Source organism: Somniosus microcephalus, chromosome 7 (assembly GCF_052327205.1).
Source record: "Somniosus microcephalus isolate GS21.2 chromosome 7, FLI_Smic_1.0, whole genome shotgun sequence".
Taxonomy (NCBI): Eukaryota; Metazoa; Chordata; class Chondrichthyes; order Squaliformes; family Somniosidae; genus Somniosus; species Somniosus microcephalus.
Window position 1 is genome coordinate 2,390,267 of NC_140993.1, and position 17,606 is coordinate 2,407,872.

The following is a 17,606-nucleotide window of genomic DNA, read 5'->3' on the forward strand; positions in this document are numbered from 1 at the left end:
GACATGTGAAGCGTCCCGGAGTTCCCGCATGGCACAGGAATTGCAGCCATCGGTCCCATCGTTTGGCTTAAAATCTGTCTACTTACTATAGATATATATGATGTGAGGTTAGTGTCCCCTTACCACTGTTTATTATTCAATCAGTGATTGTCCCTTCTGTTACTTGATGCATTTTATTGCCATCGAGGTTCTGGATGTCATTGTGGGAGAATGGAACATTTTAACATTCTCAGCACCTGGTATCAACATCAAACACTCCCAGGGCAGGTACTCCATGGGTTAGATACAGAGTAAAGCTCCCTCTACACTGTCCCATCAAACACTCCCAGGGCAGGTACAGCACGGGTTAGATACAGAGTAAAGCTCCCTCTACACTGTCCCATCAAACACTCCCAGGGCAGGTACAGCACGGGTTAGATACAGAGTAAAGCTCCCTCTACACTGTCCCGTCAAACACTCCCAGAGCAGGTACAGCACGGGTTAGATACAGAGTGTCAACCGTGCCTCAGGCGGCAGCACTCTCTCCTCTGAGTCAGAAGGTTGTGGGTTGAAGTCCCACTCCAGAGACTGGAGTCTAAAACTCTTTTCTGCCCCTCCAGTGCAGTGCCGAGGGAGTAAAGCCCAGTGCAGAGTAAAGTTCCCTCTGCACTGCTCCACTAACAGGCCTGAGCCCCAAACTCAGAAGAGCGCCCTCTGCTGCATTCCACTTGTCTCAGCAGCGGGAGAAGCAGGCGGTGGAAGTACCGCCCCTCGGACACCCCGATTGGTTGGAGGACCCACCGCCACCTCAGTCCTCCGAGCTCTGCCCGCTCTCTCCCTGTTGGTCGGAGCTCCCGTCAGTCACCGCCGTGGAGTTAATGATCTGCCCCAGTCCGGCTCCCTGCAGAAGACAAGGGGCTGCAGCCGCTCAATTCGCTCCACTCGGTGCCGGGAGGGTGCTGGGATGGTGTGGATTGTATTTTCTTTTAATTTATCTCCTCGCCCGTGCTTCTCTCCGCTATATATACAAAACCCATAAAACTCACTTTCCGCCAGTGATCCGGACTCTGAGGCAAGGTGTGTGCTGAGCATGCGCGGTGCGGGCCGGGCACCTGTGGAGCAGGAGAGGGCGGGGCCATGGGGCGCATGCACAGGGTCAGCCACAACTCAGCGCAGCGGCCGGAGCGCTTTCTGGAGCGCGGGGGCTTGTGGGGATTGCAGCCAACCTATGCAGCAACTGGGGCCTGAAAATCAGCTTCACTGCCCCTGGGCTGGGAAAGGGTGACATGAGACAACATTCTCCCTCTTACCCCCTTTCTACACTCCTTTTACAGGGTTTTAGAAGTGGAGCATTTACAGACAGGAAGCTCAGATCAAACATCACGTCAAGATCTGACAGAGTCACTCAATTCATCAGGACCTGAATATCATCGGCCTTTGCACATGGAAGGAGAGAGCAGTGATCACAGCGTGGACAAACTGCACGTGTTCCGTGTGTGGACTCGGATTCAGCCGATCGCCTGACCTGGCGAGACACGTGCACCGTCACACCGGGGAGAAACCGATTAAAGTTAGGGTCGGCGGGAAGAGATTAAGCTCCCCATGTTTGTTGAAAGTTCATCGGCACAGTCACACCAGGGACAGTCCGTTCACCTGCTCCGTGTGTGGGAAGGGATTTCTTTATCTATCCCAACTGCGAACACACCAGCTTGTTCACACTGATGAGACACTGTTTAACTGTTATGACTGTGGGAAGAGCTTTAAAAGTACCCAGGATCTGATGAAACACCAGTGTACTCACACTGGAGAGAAACCGTTCACCTGCTCCATGTGTGGGAAGCGTTTCACTCAGTCATCCAACCTGCTGATACACCAGCAAATACACACTGGGGAGAGGCCATTCACCTGCTCCGTATGTGGGAAGAGATTCGCTTATTCGTTCTGCCTGTGGACACACCAGCAAGTTCACACTGGCGAGAAGGCGTTCTCCTGCTCCGTGTGTGGGAAGGGATTTGCTGTGTCATGCAGCCTGCTGAGACACCAGCTTGTTCACACTGATGAGAAACCGTTTAAATGTTCTGCCTGCGGGAAGTGCTTTAAAAGCTCTCAGAAGCTGAAGCAACACCAGCCCCTACACGCTGAAGAGAGGCCGTTCACCTGCTCCATGTGTGGGAAGGGATTCGCTCAGTCATACAACCTGCGCATACACCAGCGAGTTCACACTGGAGAGAGGTCGTTCACCTGCTCCGTGTGTAGGAAGGGATTCGCTGTGTCCTCGAATCTGCTGGCACACCAGCGAGTTCACACTGGGGAGAAACCGTTCACCTGCTCCGTGTGTGGGACAGGATTTGCTCAGTCATACAGCCTGCAGGTACACCAGCGAGTTCACACTGAAGAGAGGCCATTCACCTGCTCCGCATGTGGGAAGGGATTCGTTCGGTTATCCAACCTACAGGCACACCAGCTTGTTCACAGTAGAGATTCCATTTAAATGTTCTGACTGTGGGAAGAGCTTTAAAAGTCCTCGGGATCTGACGATACACCAGCAAGTTCACACTGGGGAGACACTGTCCACCTGCTCCATGTGTGGGAAGGGATTCGCACTGTCATCTACCCTGCTGAGACCCGAGCTTGTTCACACTGTTCTGTAGCGCAGGGCCCTTCAAACAGCTGGGGCAACATGAATGTGGAATGGATGAATGTTTTATAAATTTTGTACTGCTGTTTAATCTTTAAGACTGTTGTGCTGATGATTCCCTTGATTTGACTGTTCATGGTGTTACATAGAATGTACAGCACAGAAACAGGCCATTCGGCCCAACTGGTCCGTGCCAGTGTTTATGCTCCACACAAGCCTCCTCTCACCCTACTTCAGTTAACCCTATCAGTGTATCCTTCTCGCAGTAACCAAGCTTGTGTATAAGAACAGACCACTTAATCCACTGTACTTCTATTCTCCAGATTGAGGGAATTATCACCCGATCTGTGTTATGCAGCGCTCTTAATAAAGCCTGGAGAGACAATTTGTGTTCTTGTGAGCTTGATTATCTGGTATCCGAAACCCTGGGACTCCCGATCATTAGAGTCAACCTCAGTGTGTGGAAAGGGATTCCCTGGTGTATCCCACCCGCTGACACACCAGAGTATCCACAGTGTGACTGTGGTGGGTCAATTCCACTGTTTCCGATGTCCTTAATCACATCCAGGACTGAACCATGTTAATTCAGGCAACTGGGGCTTGTTAATGTTAAAATCCAGCCCAGTTATTGGGGTTTTAATTTTCTGTATATATAAATCAGCTTTGTTTGAAGCACCCAGTCTATTGAGTCCTTGTTTCTAAGATAAGACGAGGACTACTTGATGACTTGTTACAGACATTCCCTGTCCTCAATATTTGTGTCCAGGAGAGAAGCTGAGGGGTTTGTGTTACTTTATGAGTGAAGTTTTATTGTCCTTGAGGTTTTGGATGTCATTGTGGGGGAATGGAACATTTTAGATACAGAGTAAAGCTCCCTCTACATGGTCCCATCAAACACTCCCAGGGCAGGTACAGCATGGGTTAGATACAGAGTAAAGCTCCCTCTACATGGTCCCATCAAACACTCCCAGGGCACGTACAGCACGGGTTAGATACAGAGTAAAGCTCCCTCTACACTGTCCCATCAAACACTCCCAGGGCACGTACAGCATGGGTTAGATACAGAGTAAAGCTCCCTCTACACTGTCCCATCAAACATTCCCAGGGCAGGTACAGCACGGGTTAGATACAGAGTAAAGCTCCCTCTACACTGTCCCATCAAACACTCCCAGGGCACGTACAGCACGGGTTAGATACAGAGTAAAGCTCCCTCTACACTGTCCCATCAAACATTCCCAGGGCAGGTACAGCACGGGTTAGATGCAGAGTAAAGCTCCCTCTACACTATCCCAGCAAGCACTCCCAGGGCAGATACAGCACGGGTTAGATACAGAGTAAAGCTCCCTCTACACTGTCCCAGCAAACACTCCCAGGGCAGGTACAGCACGGGTTAGATACAGAGTAAAGCTCCCTCTACACTATCCCAGCAAACACTCCCAGGGCAGGTACACAGGATTACATAGGATGTACAGCACAATAACTGGCCATTTGTCCCAATGAGTCCATGCCAGCGTTTATGCTCCACTCGAGCCTCTTCCTGTCTGTGCTAATCTAAATCTATCAGCATAACCTTCTATTCTGTTCTCCCTCATATGCTTGTCTAGTCTCCCCTTAAATGCATCTAAATTATTCACTTCAACCACTCCCTGTGGTAGCGAGTTCCACATTCTCACCACTCTCTGGGTAAAGAAAGTCCCGATTTGATTTCTTGGTGACTATCGTATATTGAGGTCTCTAGTTATGCTCTTCCCCACAAGTGGAAACATTCTCTCTGTATCCACTCTATCAAAACCTTTCATCATTTTAAAGAGCTCTATTAAGTCACCCCTCTTGTTTGATGGGACAGCCTGCTCATCCTTTCCTGATAGGTATAACATCACATTTCTGGTATCATCCTTGTAAATTTAATTTGCACCCTCTCCAGTGCCTCTATATCCTCTTTAGAATATGGCGACCAGAACTGTACGCAGTACTCTAAGTGTGGTCTAACCAAGGTTCGATACAGGTTTAGCATAACTTCACTACTTTTCAATTCTATCCCTCGAGAAATAAATCCTAGTGCTTGATTTGCTTTTTTTTAATGGCCTTATTAACCTGCGTCACTACTTTCAGTGATTTGTGTATTTTTACTCCGAGATCCCTTTGCTTCTCTACCCCATTTAGCTTCTTATTTTCCAAGTAATATGTGACCTCCTTATTTTTCTTACCAAAATGTAATATATTTGTCAGTGTTGAAATTCATTTGCCAATTATACGCCCATTCTGCAAGTTTATTAATGTAATAAGGTGTGTTGTACAGCATGGGGAGTTCAGAACCAGGGGTCACATAGAAACATAGAAGATAGGAGCAGGAGTAGGCCATCTGGCCCCTCGAGCCTGCTCCACCATTCAATGAGATCATGGCTGATCATCTAAACTCAGTACCCTGTCCCTGCCTTCTCCCCATATCCTTTGATCCCTTTAGCCTCAAGAAATATATCCAACTCCTTCTTGAATATATTTAATGAATTGGCCTCAACTGCACAGTGTGGCAGAGAATTCCACAGGTTCACCACTCTCTGGGTGAAGAAATTACTCCTCCTCTCTGTCCTAAATGGCTTACCCCTTAACCTTAGACTGTGACCCCTAGTTCTGGACTCCCCTGCCTTCGGGAACATCCTTCCTGCATCTCGTCTGTCTAGTCCTGTTAGAATTTTATGGCCTAGAAATTAGGTTTGCCTCCGCCAGGGCTTTTGCGCCCGAAATTTTGCGCCCGCAATAATTGCCGCTGCGCCCGCCAAAAATTCAGCTGCCCCGCACCCAGACGGCTGCGGGCGCTAATGGAGGGTTTCAGCGCCTCACTATGGGCGCTGAATGCAGGTTTGTGGCGCTAATTCCCCGCTGCAGCACCCGATGCGGTGCGGCAGGCTGGGGTACTGCAGGCCTCCTCCTTCTGTTAAGGAGGAGCTGCCTGCAGCCGACCGCTGACCGGTCGATTCGCCCGACAAATGAGCCCGGCACCTCGGAGAAGTGCCGGGCTCGCGGGCCACACACATCAGTGCCGCGGGGGGGTGGTGGAGGAGTCCGGGGAGGGAGGTGCGGGCAGGCGGCCGCCGGGAAAGCGGCCGGCCGCCGCTCCACCTTAATGCGCCGGTGCTACGTGCTGCAACATCCCGTTGAACAATCGTTGGTTGTGGCTGCCACGGGCGAGGCGGCCGCAACTGAATTTGGGCGTCCGGCCGCGTTACCACGGCAACCGGGACGCTGCGCACACCGATGACGTCATCGGTGCCGGCGCAGCGCTACTGGCTAACGCCGATGGTAGGGCCCAACGCAATTTCGATCGCGGCTATAATTCCGGCGCAAGGCCCTCTAACGCCTCTAATTCGGCGCTAACCCCACCGAATTTCTAGGCCTATAAGTTTCAATGAGATCCCCTCTCATTCTTCTGAACTCCAGCGAGTATAAGCCCAATCGACCCACTCTCTCCTCATACGTCATTCCTGCCATCCCAGGTACCAGTCTGGTGAATCTTCGCTGCACTCACTCCATGGCAAGAACATCCTTCCTCAGATAAGGCTAACAAAACTGCACACAATACTCAAGGTGTGGTCTCACCAAGGCCCTGTACATCTGCAGCAAGACTTCCTTGTTCCTGTACTCAAACCCTCTCGCTATGAAGGCCAACATACCATTTGCCTTCTTAACCGCCTGCTGCACCTGCATGCTTAACTTCAGCGACTGGTGCACAAGGACACCCAGGTCTCGTTGCACTTCCCCTTTTCCCAATCTATTGCTGTTCAGATAATAATCTGTCTTCCTGTTTTTGCCACCGATGTGGATAACCTCGCATTTATCCACATTGGGCAGATGCATGGCAAATGCAGTATAATCACCCAACCTGTCCAAATCGTACTGGAGTTTTTCTGCATCCTCCTCACAGCACACACGCCCACCCAGCTTTGTGTCATCTGCAAACTTGGAGATATTACATCTAGTTCCCTCGTCTAGATCATTAATATATATTGTGAATAGCTGGGGTCCAAGGACCGATCCCTGCGGCACCCCACTCGTCACTGCCTGCCACTCGGAACAAGACCTGTTTATTCCAACTCTTTGTTTCCTGTCTGCCAACCAGTTCTCTATCCAAGACAGAACCTTACTCCAATCCCATGTGCTTTAACTTTACATGCTAATCTCTTATGCGGGACCTTATCAAAAGCCTTTTGAAAGTCCAAATACACCACATCCACTGGTTCTCCCTTACCCTATGTAGAATTTTGGAAGATGACCAGCAATGCATTTACTATTTCTAGGGCCACTTTCTTAAGTACCCTAGGATGTAGATTATCAGGCCCTGGGGATTTATCAACCTTCAATCCTGTCGATTTCCCTAACACCATTTCCCTACAAATACTGATTTCATTCAATTTCTCCCTCTCATTAGACCCTATGTTCCCCAACATCTCTGGGAGGTTATTTGTGTCCTCCTTTGTGAAGACAGAACCAAAGTTTGCATTTAATTGGTTGTACCATTTCTTTGTTCCCCATTATAAATTCCCCTGATTCTGACTGCAAGGGACCTACGCATGACTTCACCAATCTTTTTATCTTCACATATCTATAGAAGCTTTAACAGTCAGTTTTTATGTTCCCTGAAAGCTTACTCTCATAATCTATTTTCCCCCTCTTAATTAATCCTTTGGTCCTCCTTTGCTGAATCCTAAACTGCTTCCAATCCTCAGGTTTGCTGCTTTTTCTGGCCAAATTATATGTCCTCTCCTTGCATCTTATGCTATCCCTAATTTCCCGTGTTAGCCACGGTTGAGTCAACTTTTTTGTTTTATTTTTATGCCAAACAGGGATGCACAAATTCTGTAGTTCATCCATGCAATCTTTAAATGTTTGCCATTGCCTATCCACCGTCAACCCTTTAAGCAACATTCCCCAATGCATCCTAGCCAACTCACGCCTCATCCCTTTGTAGTTTCCTTTATTTAAATTCAGGACCCTAGTCTCTGAGTCAACTACTTCACTCTCCATTTTACTGTAGAATTCTATCATATTATGATCGCTCCTCCCCAAGGGGCTTTGGACAACAAGATTGCTAATTAATCCTTTCTCATTACATAATAGCCAATCTAAGATGGCCTGATCTCTAGTTGGTTCCTCGACATATTGGTCCAGGAAACCATCCCGTATACACTCCAGGAATTCCTCCTCCATAGTATTGTTACTAATTTGATTAGCCCAATCTATATGTAGATTAAAGTCACCCATGATAACTGCTGTGCCCTTATTGCACTCATCTCTAATTTCCCGTTTAATGCCATCCCCAACCTCCGCATTACTGTTTGGGGGTCTGTATACAACTCCCACTAATGTTTTTTGCCCCTTGGTATTTCTCAGCTCTGCCCATACAGATTCCACATCATCAGAGCTAATATCCTTCCTTACTATTGTGTTAATCTCTTTAACCAGCAATGCTACCCCACCTCCTTTTCCTTTTTTCTTGTCCTTCCTGAATATTGAATACCCCTGGATGTTGAATTCCCAGTCTTGGTCACCCTGGAGCCATGTCTCCATAATCCCAATTATATCATATCCATTTACATCTATTTGTGCAGCTAATTCATCCACCTTATTATGAATGCTCCTCGCATTAAGACACAAAGCCTTCAGGCTTGATTTTTTAATACTCTTAGTCCTTTTAGAATTCTTATTTACTGTGATTTACACCCTTGAGTTCTCTGTCTTCCACTTTTGCTTTTCTCCTTCCTGTCTTTTGTTTCTATCCTTGCTTCCCTTTCCTCTGTCTCCTTGCACAGGTTCCCAACCCCCTGCCATTGTAGTTTAAACCCTCCCCAACAGCACTAGCAAACACTCCCCCTAGGACATCGGTTCCGGTCCCGCCCATGTGCAAACCATCCAGTTTGTACTGGTCCCACCTCTCCCAGAACTGGTTCCAATGCCCCAGAAATTTGAATCCCTCCCCCTTGCACCATTCCTCTTGCGAAATATTCATCTGAAATATCTTTTCTAAGCCATTTAGGACTGAGATGAGGAAGAATTTCTTACCCAGAGAGTGGTGAACCTGTGGAATTCTCTACCACATAAGGCAGTTGAGGTCAATTCCTTATATGTATTCAAGAAGGAGTTGGATATATTTCTTAAGGGATCAAGGGATATGCAGAGAAAGCAGGGACTGGGTACTGAATTTGGATGATCAGCCATGATCTCATTAAATGGTGGAACAGGCTTGAGGGGCCGAATGGCCTGTTCTGCTCCTATCTTCTATGTTTCTATGGGTTAGATACAGAGTAAATCTCCCTCTACACTGTCCCATCAAACACTCCCAGGGCAGGTACAGCAATGGTTAGATACAGAGTACAGCTCCCTCTACACTGCCCCATCAAACACTCCCAGGGCAGGTACAGCACCGGTTAGATACAGAGTAAAGCTCCCTCTACACTGTCCCATCAAACACTCCCAGGGCAGGTACAGCACGGGTTACATACAGGGTAAAGCTCCCTCTACAATGTCTCATCAAACACTCCCAGGGCAGGTACAGGACGGGTTAGATACAGAGTAAAGTTCCCTCTACACTGTCCCATCAAACACTCCCAGGGCAGGTACAGCACGGGTTAGATACAGAGTAAAGCTCCCTCTACACTGTCCCATCAAACACTCCGCCTGCCCTGGCGAGACACGTGCACCGTCACACCGGGAAGAAACCGGGTAAAGGTGAGGACAGCAGGAAGGGATTCAGTTCCCCGTCTGCGTCGGAAGTTCATTGGCGCCGTCACACCGGGGACAGTCCGTTCACCTGCTCCGTGTGTGGGAAGGGATTCACTCAGACATCCCACCTGCTGACACACCAGCGAGTTCACACTGATGAGAGACCGTTTAAATGTTCTGACTGTGGGAAGAGCTTTCAAAGTTCTGGGAATCTGACGAATCACCAGCGTGCTGACACTGGAGAGAGAGATCGTTCACCTGCTCCGTGTGTGGGAAGCGATTCTCTCGGTCCAACCATCTGCTGAGAGACCAGCTTGTTTACACTGATGAGCGACCCTTTAAATGTTGTGACTGTGGGAGGAGCTTTCATAGTTTCAAAGAGCTGAAGGCACATCAGCATCTTCACAATGGAGTGAGCCCATTCACCTGCTCAGTGTGCGGGAAGGGATTCATTTGGTTATCCGCCCTGCTGGTACACCAGCGAGTTCACACCGGGGAGAGGCCGTTCACCTGCTCAGTGTGTGGGAAAGGATTCATTTGGTCATCCGCCCTGCTGATACACCAGCGAGTTCACACCGGGGAGAGACCATTCACCTGCTCAGTGTGTGGTAAGGGATTCATTTGGTCATCCGACCTGCTGCTACACCAGCGAATTCACACCGGAGAGAGGCCGTTCACCTGCTCCGTGTGTGGGACAGGATTCATTCAGTCTTCCCACCAACAAGTTCACTTTGCTCTGTAGCGCAGGACGGGCCAGCAGCTGGGGTAAACTGAACGTGGAAAATGTTTTATAAATTTTGTACTGCTGGTTAATCTGTTAGCCTGTTGAGCTGATGATTCCCTTCATTTGACCTTTTATGGTATTACATAGAATGTACAGCACAGAAACAGGCCATTCAGCCCAACTCGTCCATGTCAGTGTCTACAAGGCACAAGTAAGGAGTGTGATGGAACACTCTCCACTTGCCTGGATGAGTGCAGCTCCAACAACACTCAAGAAGCTCAACACCATCCGGGAAAAAGCAGCCCGTTTGAATGGCACCCCATCCACCATCAGTGAGATCAGTAAGTTCGCAGATGACACGAAAATTGGTGGAGTGGTAAATAGCGAGGAGGGAAGCCTCAGGCTACAAGACGATATAGACGGGTTGGTTAGATGGGCAGAACTGTGGCAAATGGAATTTAACCCTGAAAAGTGTGAGGTGATGCATTTTGTGAAGACTAACAAGGCAAGGGAATACACAATGAATGGTAGGACCCTAGGAAGGACAGAGGATCAGGGGGACTTTGGTGTGCATGTACATAGATCCCTGAAGGCAGCAGGACAGGTAGATTAGATGGTTAAAAAGGCATATGGGATACTTGCCTTCATTAGCCGAGGCATAGAATATAAGAGCAGGGAGGTTATGATGGAGCTGTACAAAATGCTAGTTAGGCCACAGCTGGAATACTGTGTGCAGTTCTGGTCGCCACACTATAGGAAGGATGTGATTGCTTTGGAGAGGGTGCAGAGGAGATTCACCAGGATGTTACCTGGGCTGGAGCACTTCAGCTATGAAGAGAGATTGGACAGTTCCACGGAAGCTCAATGTAAACTCGAGGAACAGCAACTCATCTTCCGATTATGCACTTTGCAGCCTTCCGGACTCAATATCGAGTTCAACAATTTCAGATCATAACCTCGGCCCCCATTACTTTTTTACTTATAATTTTTTCCACCCCTTTGTTTTGGGTCTTCCTCTCCCCCCACTCCCCTCCTTTCCTTTTGTTTCTCTCCCCCACCTGGCAGCTGTCTCTTACCTGCCAGTACACTTCACACCTAATCTCAGCTGCCTTTTGTCTCCACCGGCCTATTACCATCTCGTCTGGCTTCGAATACCTTTTATTGTCTCTTTTACTTCTTTTGTTCGATCGCAGCCCTGCCTTCGATCTATTTTCTTTTCTTTCCAGTTTTGAAGAAGGGTTTCGACCCAAAACGTCAACTCAAATTTCTCTCCACGGATGTTGCCTGACCTGCTGAGTTTTTCCAGCATTCTCTGTTGTTATTTCTGGACAGGCTGGGGTTATTTTCCTTAGAGCAGAGAAGGCTGAGGGGGGAACTGATTGAGGTGTACAAAATTATGAGGGGCATAGATAGGGCAGATAGAAAGGAACTCTTCCCATTAGTAGAGGGGTCAATAATCAGGGGGCATAGCTTCAAGGTAAGGGGCAGGTAGTCTAGAGGGGATTTGATGAACAGCTTTTTCGCCCAGAGGGTGGTTGGAATCTGGAACTCACTGCCTGAAAGGGTGGTAGAGGCAGGAACCCTCACAACATTCAAGAAGCATTTAGATGAGCACTTGAAATGCCATAGCATACAAGGCTACGGACCAAATGCTGGAAAATGGGATTAGATTAGACAGGGCTTGATGGCCGGCGCAGACACGATGGGCCGAAGGGCTTCTTTCTGTGTTGTATAAATATATGCTCAGCACACCCCCCGCCTGAGAGTCCGGATCACCGGCGGAAAGTGAGTTTTATTCGTTTTTTTTTTATATATAGCGGAGAGAAGTGCGGGCGGGGAGATAAATAAAAAGAAAATACAAACCGCACCATCCCAGCACCCTCCCGGCACCGAGTGGAGTGGATTGAGCGGCCGCAGCCCCTTGTCTTCTGCAGGAAGCCGGACTGGGGCACATCATCAACTCCACGGCGGTGACTGACGGGAGCTCCGACCAATGGGGAAAGAGCGGGCGGAGCTTGGAGGACTGAGGTAGCGGCGGGTCCTCCAACCAATCGGGGTGTCCGAGGGGCGGGACTTCCGCCGCCTGCTTCTCCCGCTGCTGAGACAAGTGGAATGCAGCAGAGGGCGCTCTTCTGGTTGGTTGTTTAAACAAATGGACTGTAACTTAATAAAACTTTATAAAAGAAACTTAACCAATTAAATTAAAATCACCCAGGCCAGGGTGACGGTGCCCACCGGTCTCGGAAGGCCTCAAGTGTGCCGGCGGACACCGCGTGCTCCATCTCCAGGGCTACCCGGGCACGAACATGGCTGCGGAAGAGAGGCAGGCAATCGGGTCGAACGACCCCCTCGACCGCCCGCTGCCTGGACCTGTTTATGGCCATTTTCACCAGGCCCAGGAGCAGTCCCATGAGGAGGTCCTCCGACAGTGACCATAATTCAGTGAGATTTAAGGTGGTCATGGAAAAAGACAAAGACGGCCCGGAAATAAGGGTTTTAAATTGGGGAAAGGCCGATTTTAATACGATAAGGCAGGATCTGGCCAAAGTGGACTGGGAGCAGCTACTTATAGGAAAATCCACATCAAAGCAGTGGGAGACTTTCAGAAGGGAAATAGAGAGAGTATAACGCCAACATGTTCCTGTAAAGGTCAAGGGTGGGACCAACAAGCAAAGGGAACCTTGGATGACAAGGGATATACAAAAATGCATTAGGAAAAAAAGGGGGGCTTTTGGCAGTTACAAAAGACTAAAGACGGAGGAAGCCCTAGAGGAGTATAAAAAGTGCAGGGGCATACTTAAAAAAGAAATTAGGAGGGCGAGGAGGGGCCATGAAATAACACTGGCGAGCAAAATAAAGGAAAATCCTAAGATGTATTTTAAGTATATTAAGGGCAAGAGGATAACCAGGGAAAGGGGAGGGCCCATTAGGGACCAAAGTGGCAATCTGTGTGTGGAGCCAGATGATGTAGGCGGGGTTTTAAATGAATTTTTTGCATCTGTGTTCACTATGGAGAAAGATGATGCAGAGATAGAAATCGGGCAAGGGGACTGTGACATACTTGAACACATTAGCATCGAGAGGGAGGAGGTACTAGCGGTTTTAGCAGGCCAAAAAGTGGATAAATCCCCAGGCCCGGATGAGATGTATCCCAGGCTGTTGTGTGAGGCAAAGGAGGAGATTGCAGGGGCTCTGACACAAATTTTCAGAACCTCTCTGGCCACAGGGGATGTACCAGAGGACTGGAGAACAGCTAACATAGTACCATTATTCAAGAAGGGTAGCAGGGATAAACCAGGGAATTACAGGCCAGTGAGCCTAACATCTGTGGTAGGGAAATTATTGGAAAAAATTCTGAGGGACAAAATTAGTCTCCACTTGGAGAGGCAAGGATTAATCGGGGATAGTCAGCATGGCTTTGTCAAGGGTAAATCATGTCTGACCAATCTGATTGAATTTTTCAAGGGGGTGACTAGGTGTGTGGATGAGGGAAATGCTGTGGATGTGGTTTACATGGATTTCAGTAAAGCTTTTGACAAAGTCCCGCATAGGAGACTGGTCAAGAAGGTAAGAGCCCATGGGATCCAGGGTGCCTTGGCGCGTTGGATCCTAAACTGGCTGAGTGGCAGGAGGCAGAGGGTGATGGTCGAAGGTTGCTTTTGTGACTGGAAGCCTGTGTCCAGTGGGGTACCTCAGGGATCGGTGCTGGGTCCCTTGTTGTTTGTGACCTACATAAATGATTTGGATGAGAATGTAAAAGGTATGATCAGTAAGTTCGCAGATGACACGAAAATTGGTGGGGTGGTAAATTGCGAGAAGGAAAGCCTCAGGCTACAGGACGATATAAACGGGTTGGTCAGATGGGCGGAAAAGTGGCAAATGGAATTTAACCCTGAAAAGTGCGAGGTGATGCATTTTGGACGGACAAATAAGGCAAGGGAATACACAATGAGTGGTAGGACCCTAGGAAGTACAGAGGGTCAGAGGGACCTTGGTGTACATGTACATAGATCCCTGAAGGCAGCGGAACAGGTAGATAAGGTGGTTAAAAAGGCATATGGGATACTTGCCTTCATTAGCCGAGGCATAGAATATAAGAGCAGGGAGGTTATGATGGAGCTGTACAAAACGTTGGTGAGGCCACAGCTGGAGTACTGTGTGCCGTTCTGGTCGCCTCACTATTGGAAGGATGTGATTGCTTTGGAGAGGGTGCAGAGAAGATTCACCAGGATGTTACCTGGGATGGAGCGCCTCAGCTATGAAGAAAGACTAAACAGGCTGGGGTTGTTTTCCTTGGAGCAAAGAAGGCTGAGGGGGGACCTGATTGAGGTGTTCAAAATGATGAGGGGCATAGATAGGGTAGATAAAGAGGAACTTTTCCCTTTAGTAGGGGGGTCAATAACAAGGGGGCATAGATTCAAGGTAAGGGGCAGGAGGTTTGGAGGGGCTTTGAGGAGGAACTTTTTCACCCAGAGGGTGGTTGGAATCTGGAACTCACTGCCTGAAAGGGTGGTAGAGGCAGGAACCCTCAAAACATTCAAGAAGCATTTGGATGAGCACTTGAAATGCCATTGCATACAAGGCTATGGACCAAATGCTGGAAAATGGGATTAGACTGGACAGGGATTGATGGTCGGCACAGACACGATGGGCCGAAGGGCCTCTTTCTGTGCTGTATAACTCTATGACTCTGTGACCCGCCCGCTCCGCTCCGCACCGGGTGACCAAAGATCAGGAGCTTGCGACTGAAGTGCAACCAAAAATCGAGGAGCAGCCCCTTCAAATAGTGAAAGAGGGGCTGCAACCTCTCACATTCTGTGTATACATGGAACACAGACTCCTCCAGGCCACAGAAAAGGCAGGCAGCCTGGGAGTCCGTGAACTTGCTTAAAACCATATTGCACGGGACTGCTCCGTGCAACACCCTCCAGGCCAAGTCCCCAGTAGAACAAGGGAGGACTCCCGCGTAGAGAGCCCTCCATTGAAGACCTCCGCCACTGCCGGAGATAGCACGCCAAGGCGTGTCAGGACGGCAGACGAAGATGGCAAAGTGGAGAGTGTGCAGGAGCAGCCCGTACAGGAAACCCCTCCGTGCAGAACTAAACGGCACGGAGGGCATTTCCCCGAGATGGTTCAAGTTGTGAGGTGCCGGTTCCCGAGAGGGGTTTCGAGGCTGGGCGCCGATGAGGAATTCTGTCCGAATGGGAGTCAGTTCGGACGGGATCGCCCCACGTGCTTGAGCCTCCTCGATACACCTAGTGGAGTTGGGGCCCAGTGCCGCTTTCAGCGTCTCGATGGCTTTGGCCGTGAGCCGGACATTGGCCCAAGACAGGCGCTGCACCAGCTCCTCTGGCACCATCCAGCCCACTCCTCCACCATCGAGCAGGTCCCCGACCCTGGTCACCTTACCAGGCACAGCCCTGCCCTCCGCCAGCCGCCCGAACCCGCGGTCGTGGAGGTGCGGATTCCTGAGCAGCGGCTCCTGAAGGACAGGCGTCACTCCTGACAGGGGAGAACTCCACCTGGAGGTGACGCTGTTCCAGACCCATAGCTGTTCCTGGTAGAAGACAGGCAGCTCCCACAGGCAGGCACGCATACGGCCCAATTCCACAAACAGGAGCTGCATGTCGTAATTGAGGCCATGCAGCTGGCGGAAGAAATACATCGCCAGCGCACACCATTGAGGAGGATTCTCGATGTACAGGTATCTCTGCAGCATCCGAAGATGGAAAGTCGCCGCCCGGGTGCAAAGGCACACCAGCGCCTGACCGCCCTCCCTAAGTGGAAGACTCAGAACCACTGCAGAGACCCAGTGCCTCCATTTGTCCCAGAAGAAGTCGATGAGCTTCTTCTGCACCTTGGCGACAAACGCAGGGGGCGGGATCAAAGTGACCAACCGGTACCACAACATGGCGGCCACCAGCTGGTTTATGACCAGCGCTCGACCCCTGTAGGACAACACTCGGAGCAGTCCTGTCCAGCGTCCTAGGTGAGCGGTGACTTTGGCCTCCAGCTTTTGCCAGTTCGCCGGCCAGGCATCCTTGGCGGGGCTAAGGTAGACTCCCAAGTAGAGGAGGTGCATGGTGCTCCAGGCGAAGGGCCTGAACTCCTCCGGCAGGGAATCCACCCGCCACTGACCCACCTGGAGTCCGGAGCATTTCTCCCAGTTGATCCTGGCGGAGGATGCATCCGAGTAAATCTGCTGGCATTCTCGCATCCTCCGCAAGTCAGCAGGATCCGTGACCATGAGGAGCATGTCATCGGTGTAAGCTGAGAGGACGACCTCCACGCCTGGCCCTTGCAGAGCCAGTCCCGTCAACCTCTTCCGCAAGAGGGGCAGGAAAGGCTCCACACAGACGGCGTATAACTGACCGGACATGGGGCATCCCTGACGCACCCCCCTCCCGAAGCAAAGGGGCGCCGTCATAGACCCGTTAACTTTAATCAGACACTCCGCAGCGGCGTACAGAAGTCGGATCCGGGCGACGAAATGCGTCCCGAACCTGAATGCATGCAGAGTTCCGAAGAGATACTTGTGATCCACCCTGTCGAACGCCTTCTCCTGATCCAGGGAAAGGAAGGCGACCGACAGACCAGCCCCCTGGGAATGGTGGACTGGGTCCTGGACCAGATGCTGAGACAAGTGTAATGCAGCAGAGGGCGCTCTTCTGGGTTTGGGGCTCAGGCTTGTTAGTGGAGCAGCGCAGAGGGAACTTTACTCTGCACTGGGCTTTACTCCTTCAGCACTGCACTGGAGGGGCAGCACAGAGTTTTGGACTCCAGTCTCTGGAGTGGGACTTCAACCCACAACCTCCTGACTCAGAGGAGAGAGTGCTGCCGCCTGAGCCACAGCTGACACTCTGTATCGATGGTGTGGAGATGCTGGTGTTGGACTGGGGTGCACAATTGTAAGAAATCACACAACACCAGGTTATAGTCCAACAGCTTTATTTGAAATCACAAGCTTTCGGAGCGCTGCTCCTTCGTCAGGTGACAAAGGAGCAGCGCTCCGAAAGCTTGTGATTTCAAATAAAGCTGTTGGGACTATAACCTGGTGTTGTGTGAATTCTTACTCTGTATCTAACCCATGCTGTACCTGCCCTGGGAGTGTTTGATGGGACAGTGTAGAGGGAGCTTTACTCTGTATCTAACCCATGCTGTACCTGCCCTGGGAGTGTTTGATGGGACAGTGTAGAGGGAGCTGTACTCTGTATCTAACCCCGTGCTGTACCTGCTCTGGGAGTGTTTGATGGGACAGTGTAGAGGGAGCTTTACTTTGTATCTAACCCGTGCTGTACCTGCCCTGGGAGTGTTTGATGGGACAGTGTAGAGGGTGCTTTACTCTGTATCTAACCTGTGCTGTACCTGCCCTGGGAGTGTTTGATGGGACAGTGTAGAGGGAGCTTTACTTTGTATCTAACCCGTGCTGTACCTGCCCTGGGAGTGTTTGATGGGACAGTGTAGAGGGAGCTTTACTCTGTATCTAACCCGTGCTGTACCTGCCCTGGGAGTGTTTGATGGGACAGTGTAGAGGGAGCTTTACTCTGT

General features: G+C 50.0%; 1 protein-coding gene across 1 annotated transcript in view; it reads left to right on the top strand.

Annotated features, from left to right (window-relative positions):
• The window catches only part of LOC147114457 (uncharacterized), a 296,186-nt gene that overhangs the window by 174,487 nt on the left and 104,093 nt on the right, over nucleotides 1-17,606 (top strand). The window contains exons 5-6 of the mRNA XM_085993921.1: nucleotides 1,382-2,464; nucleotides 9,582-10,003. Of these exons, the coding sequence (XP_085850047.1) occupies nucleotides 1,382-2,464; nucleotides 9,582-10,003 (1,505 nt within the window). The remainder of the gene's footprint in view (nucleotides 1-1,381; nucleotides 2,465-9,581; nucleotides 10,004-17,606) is intronic.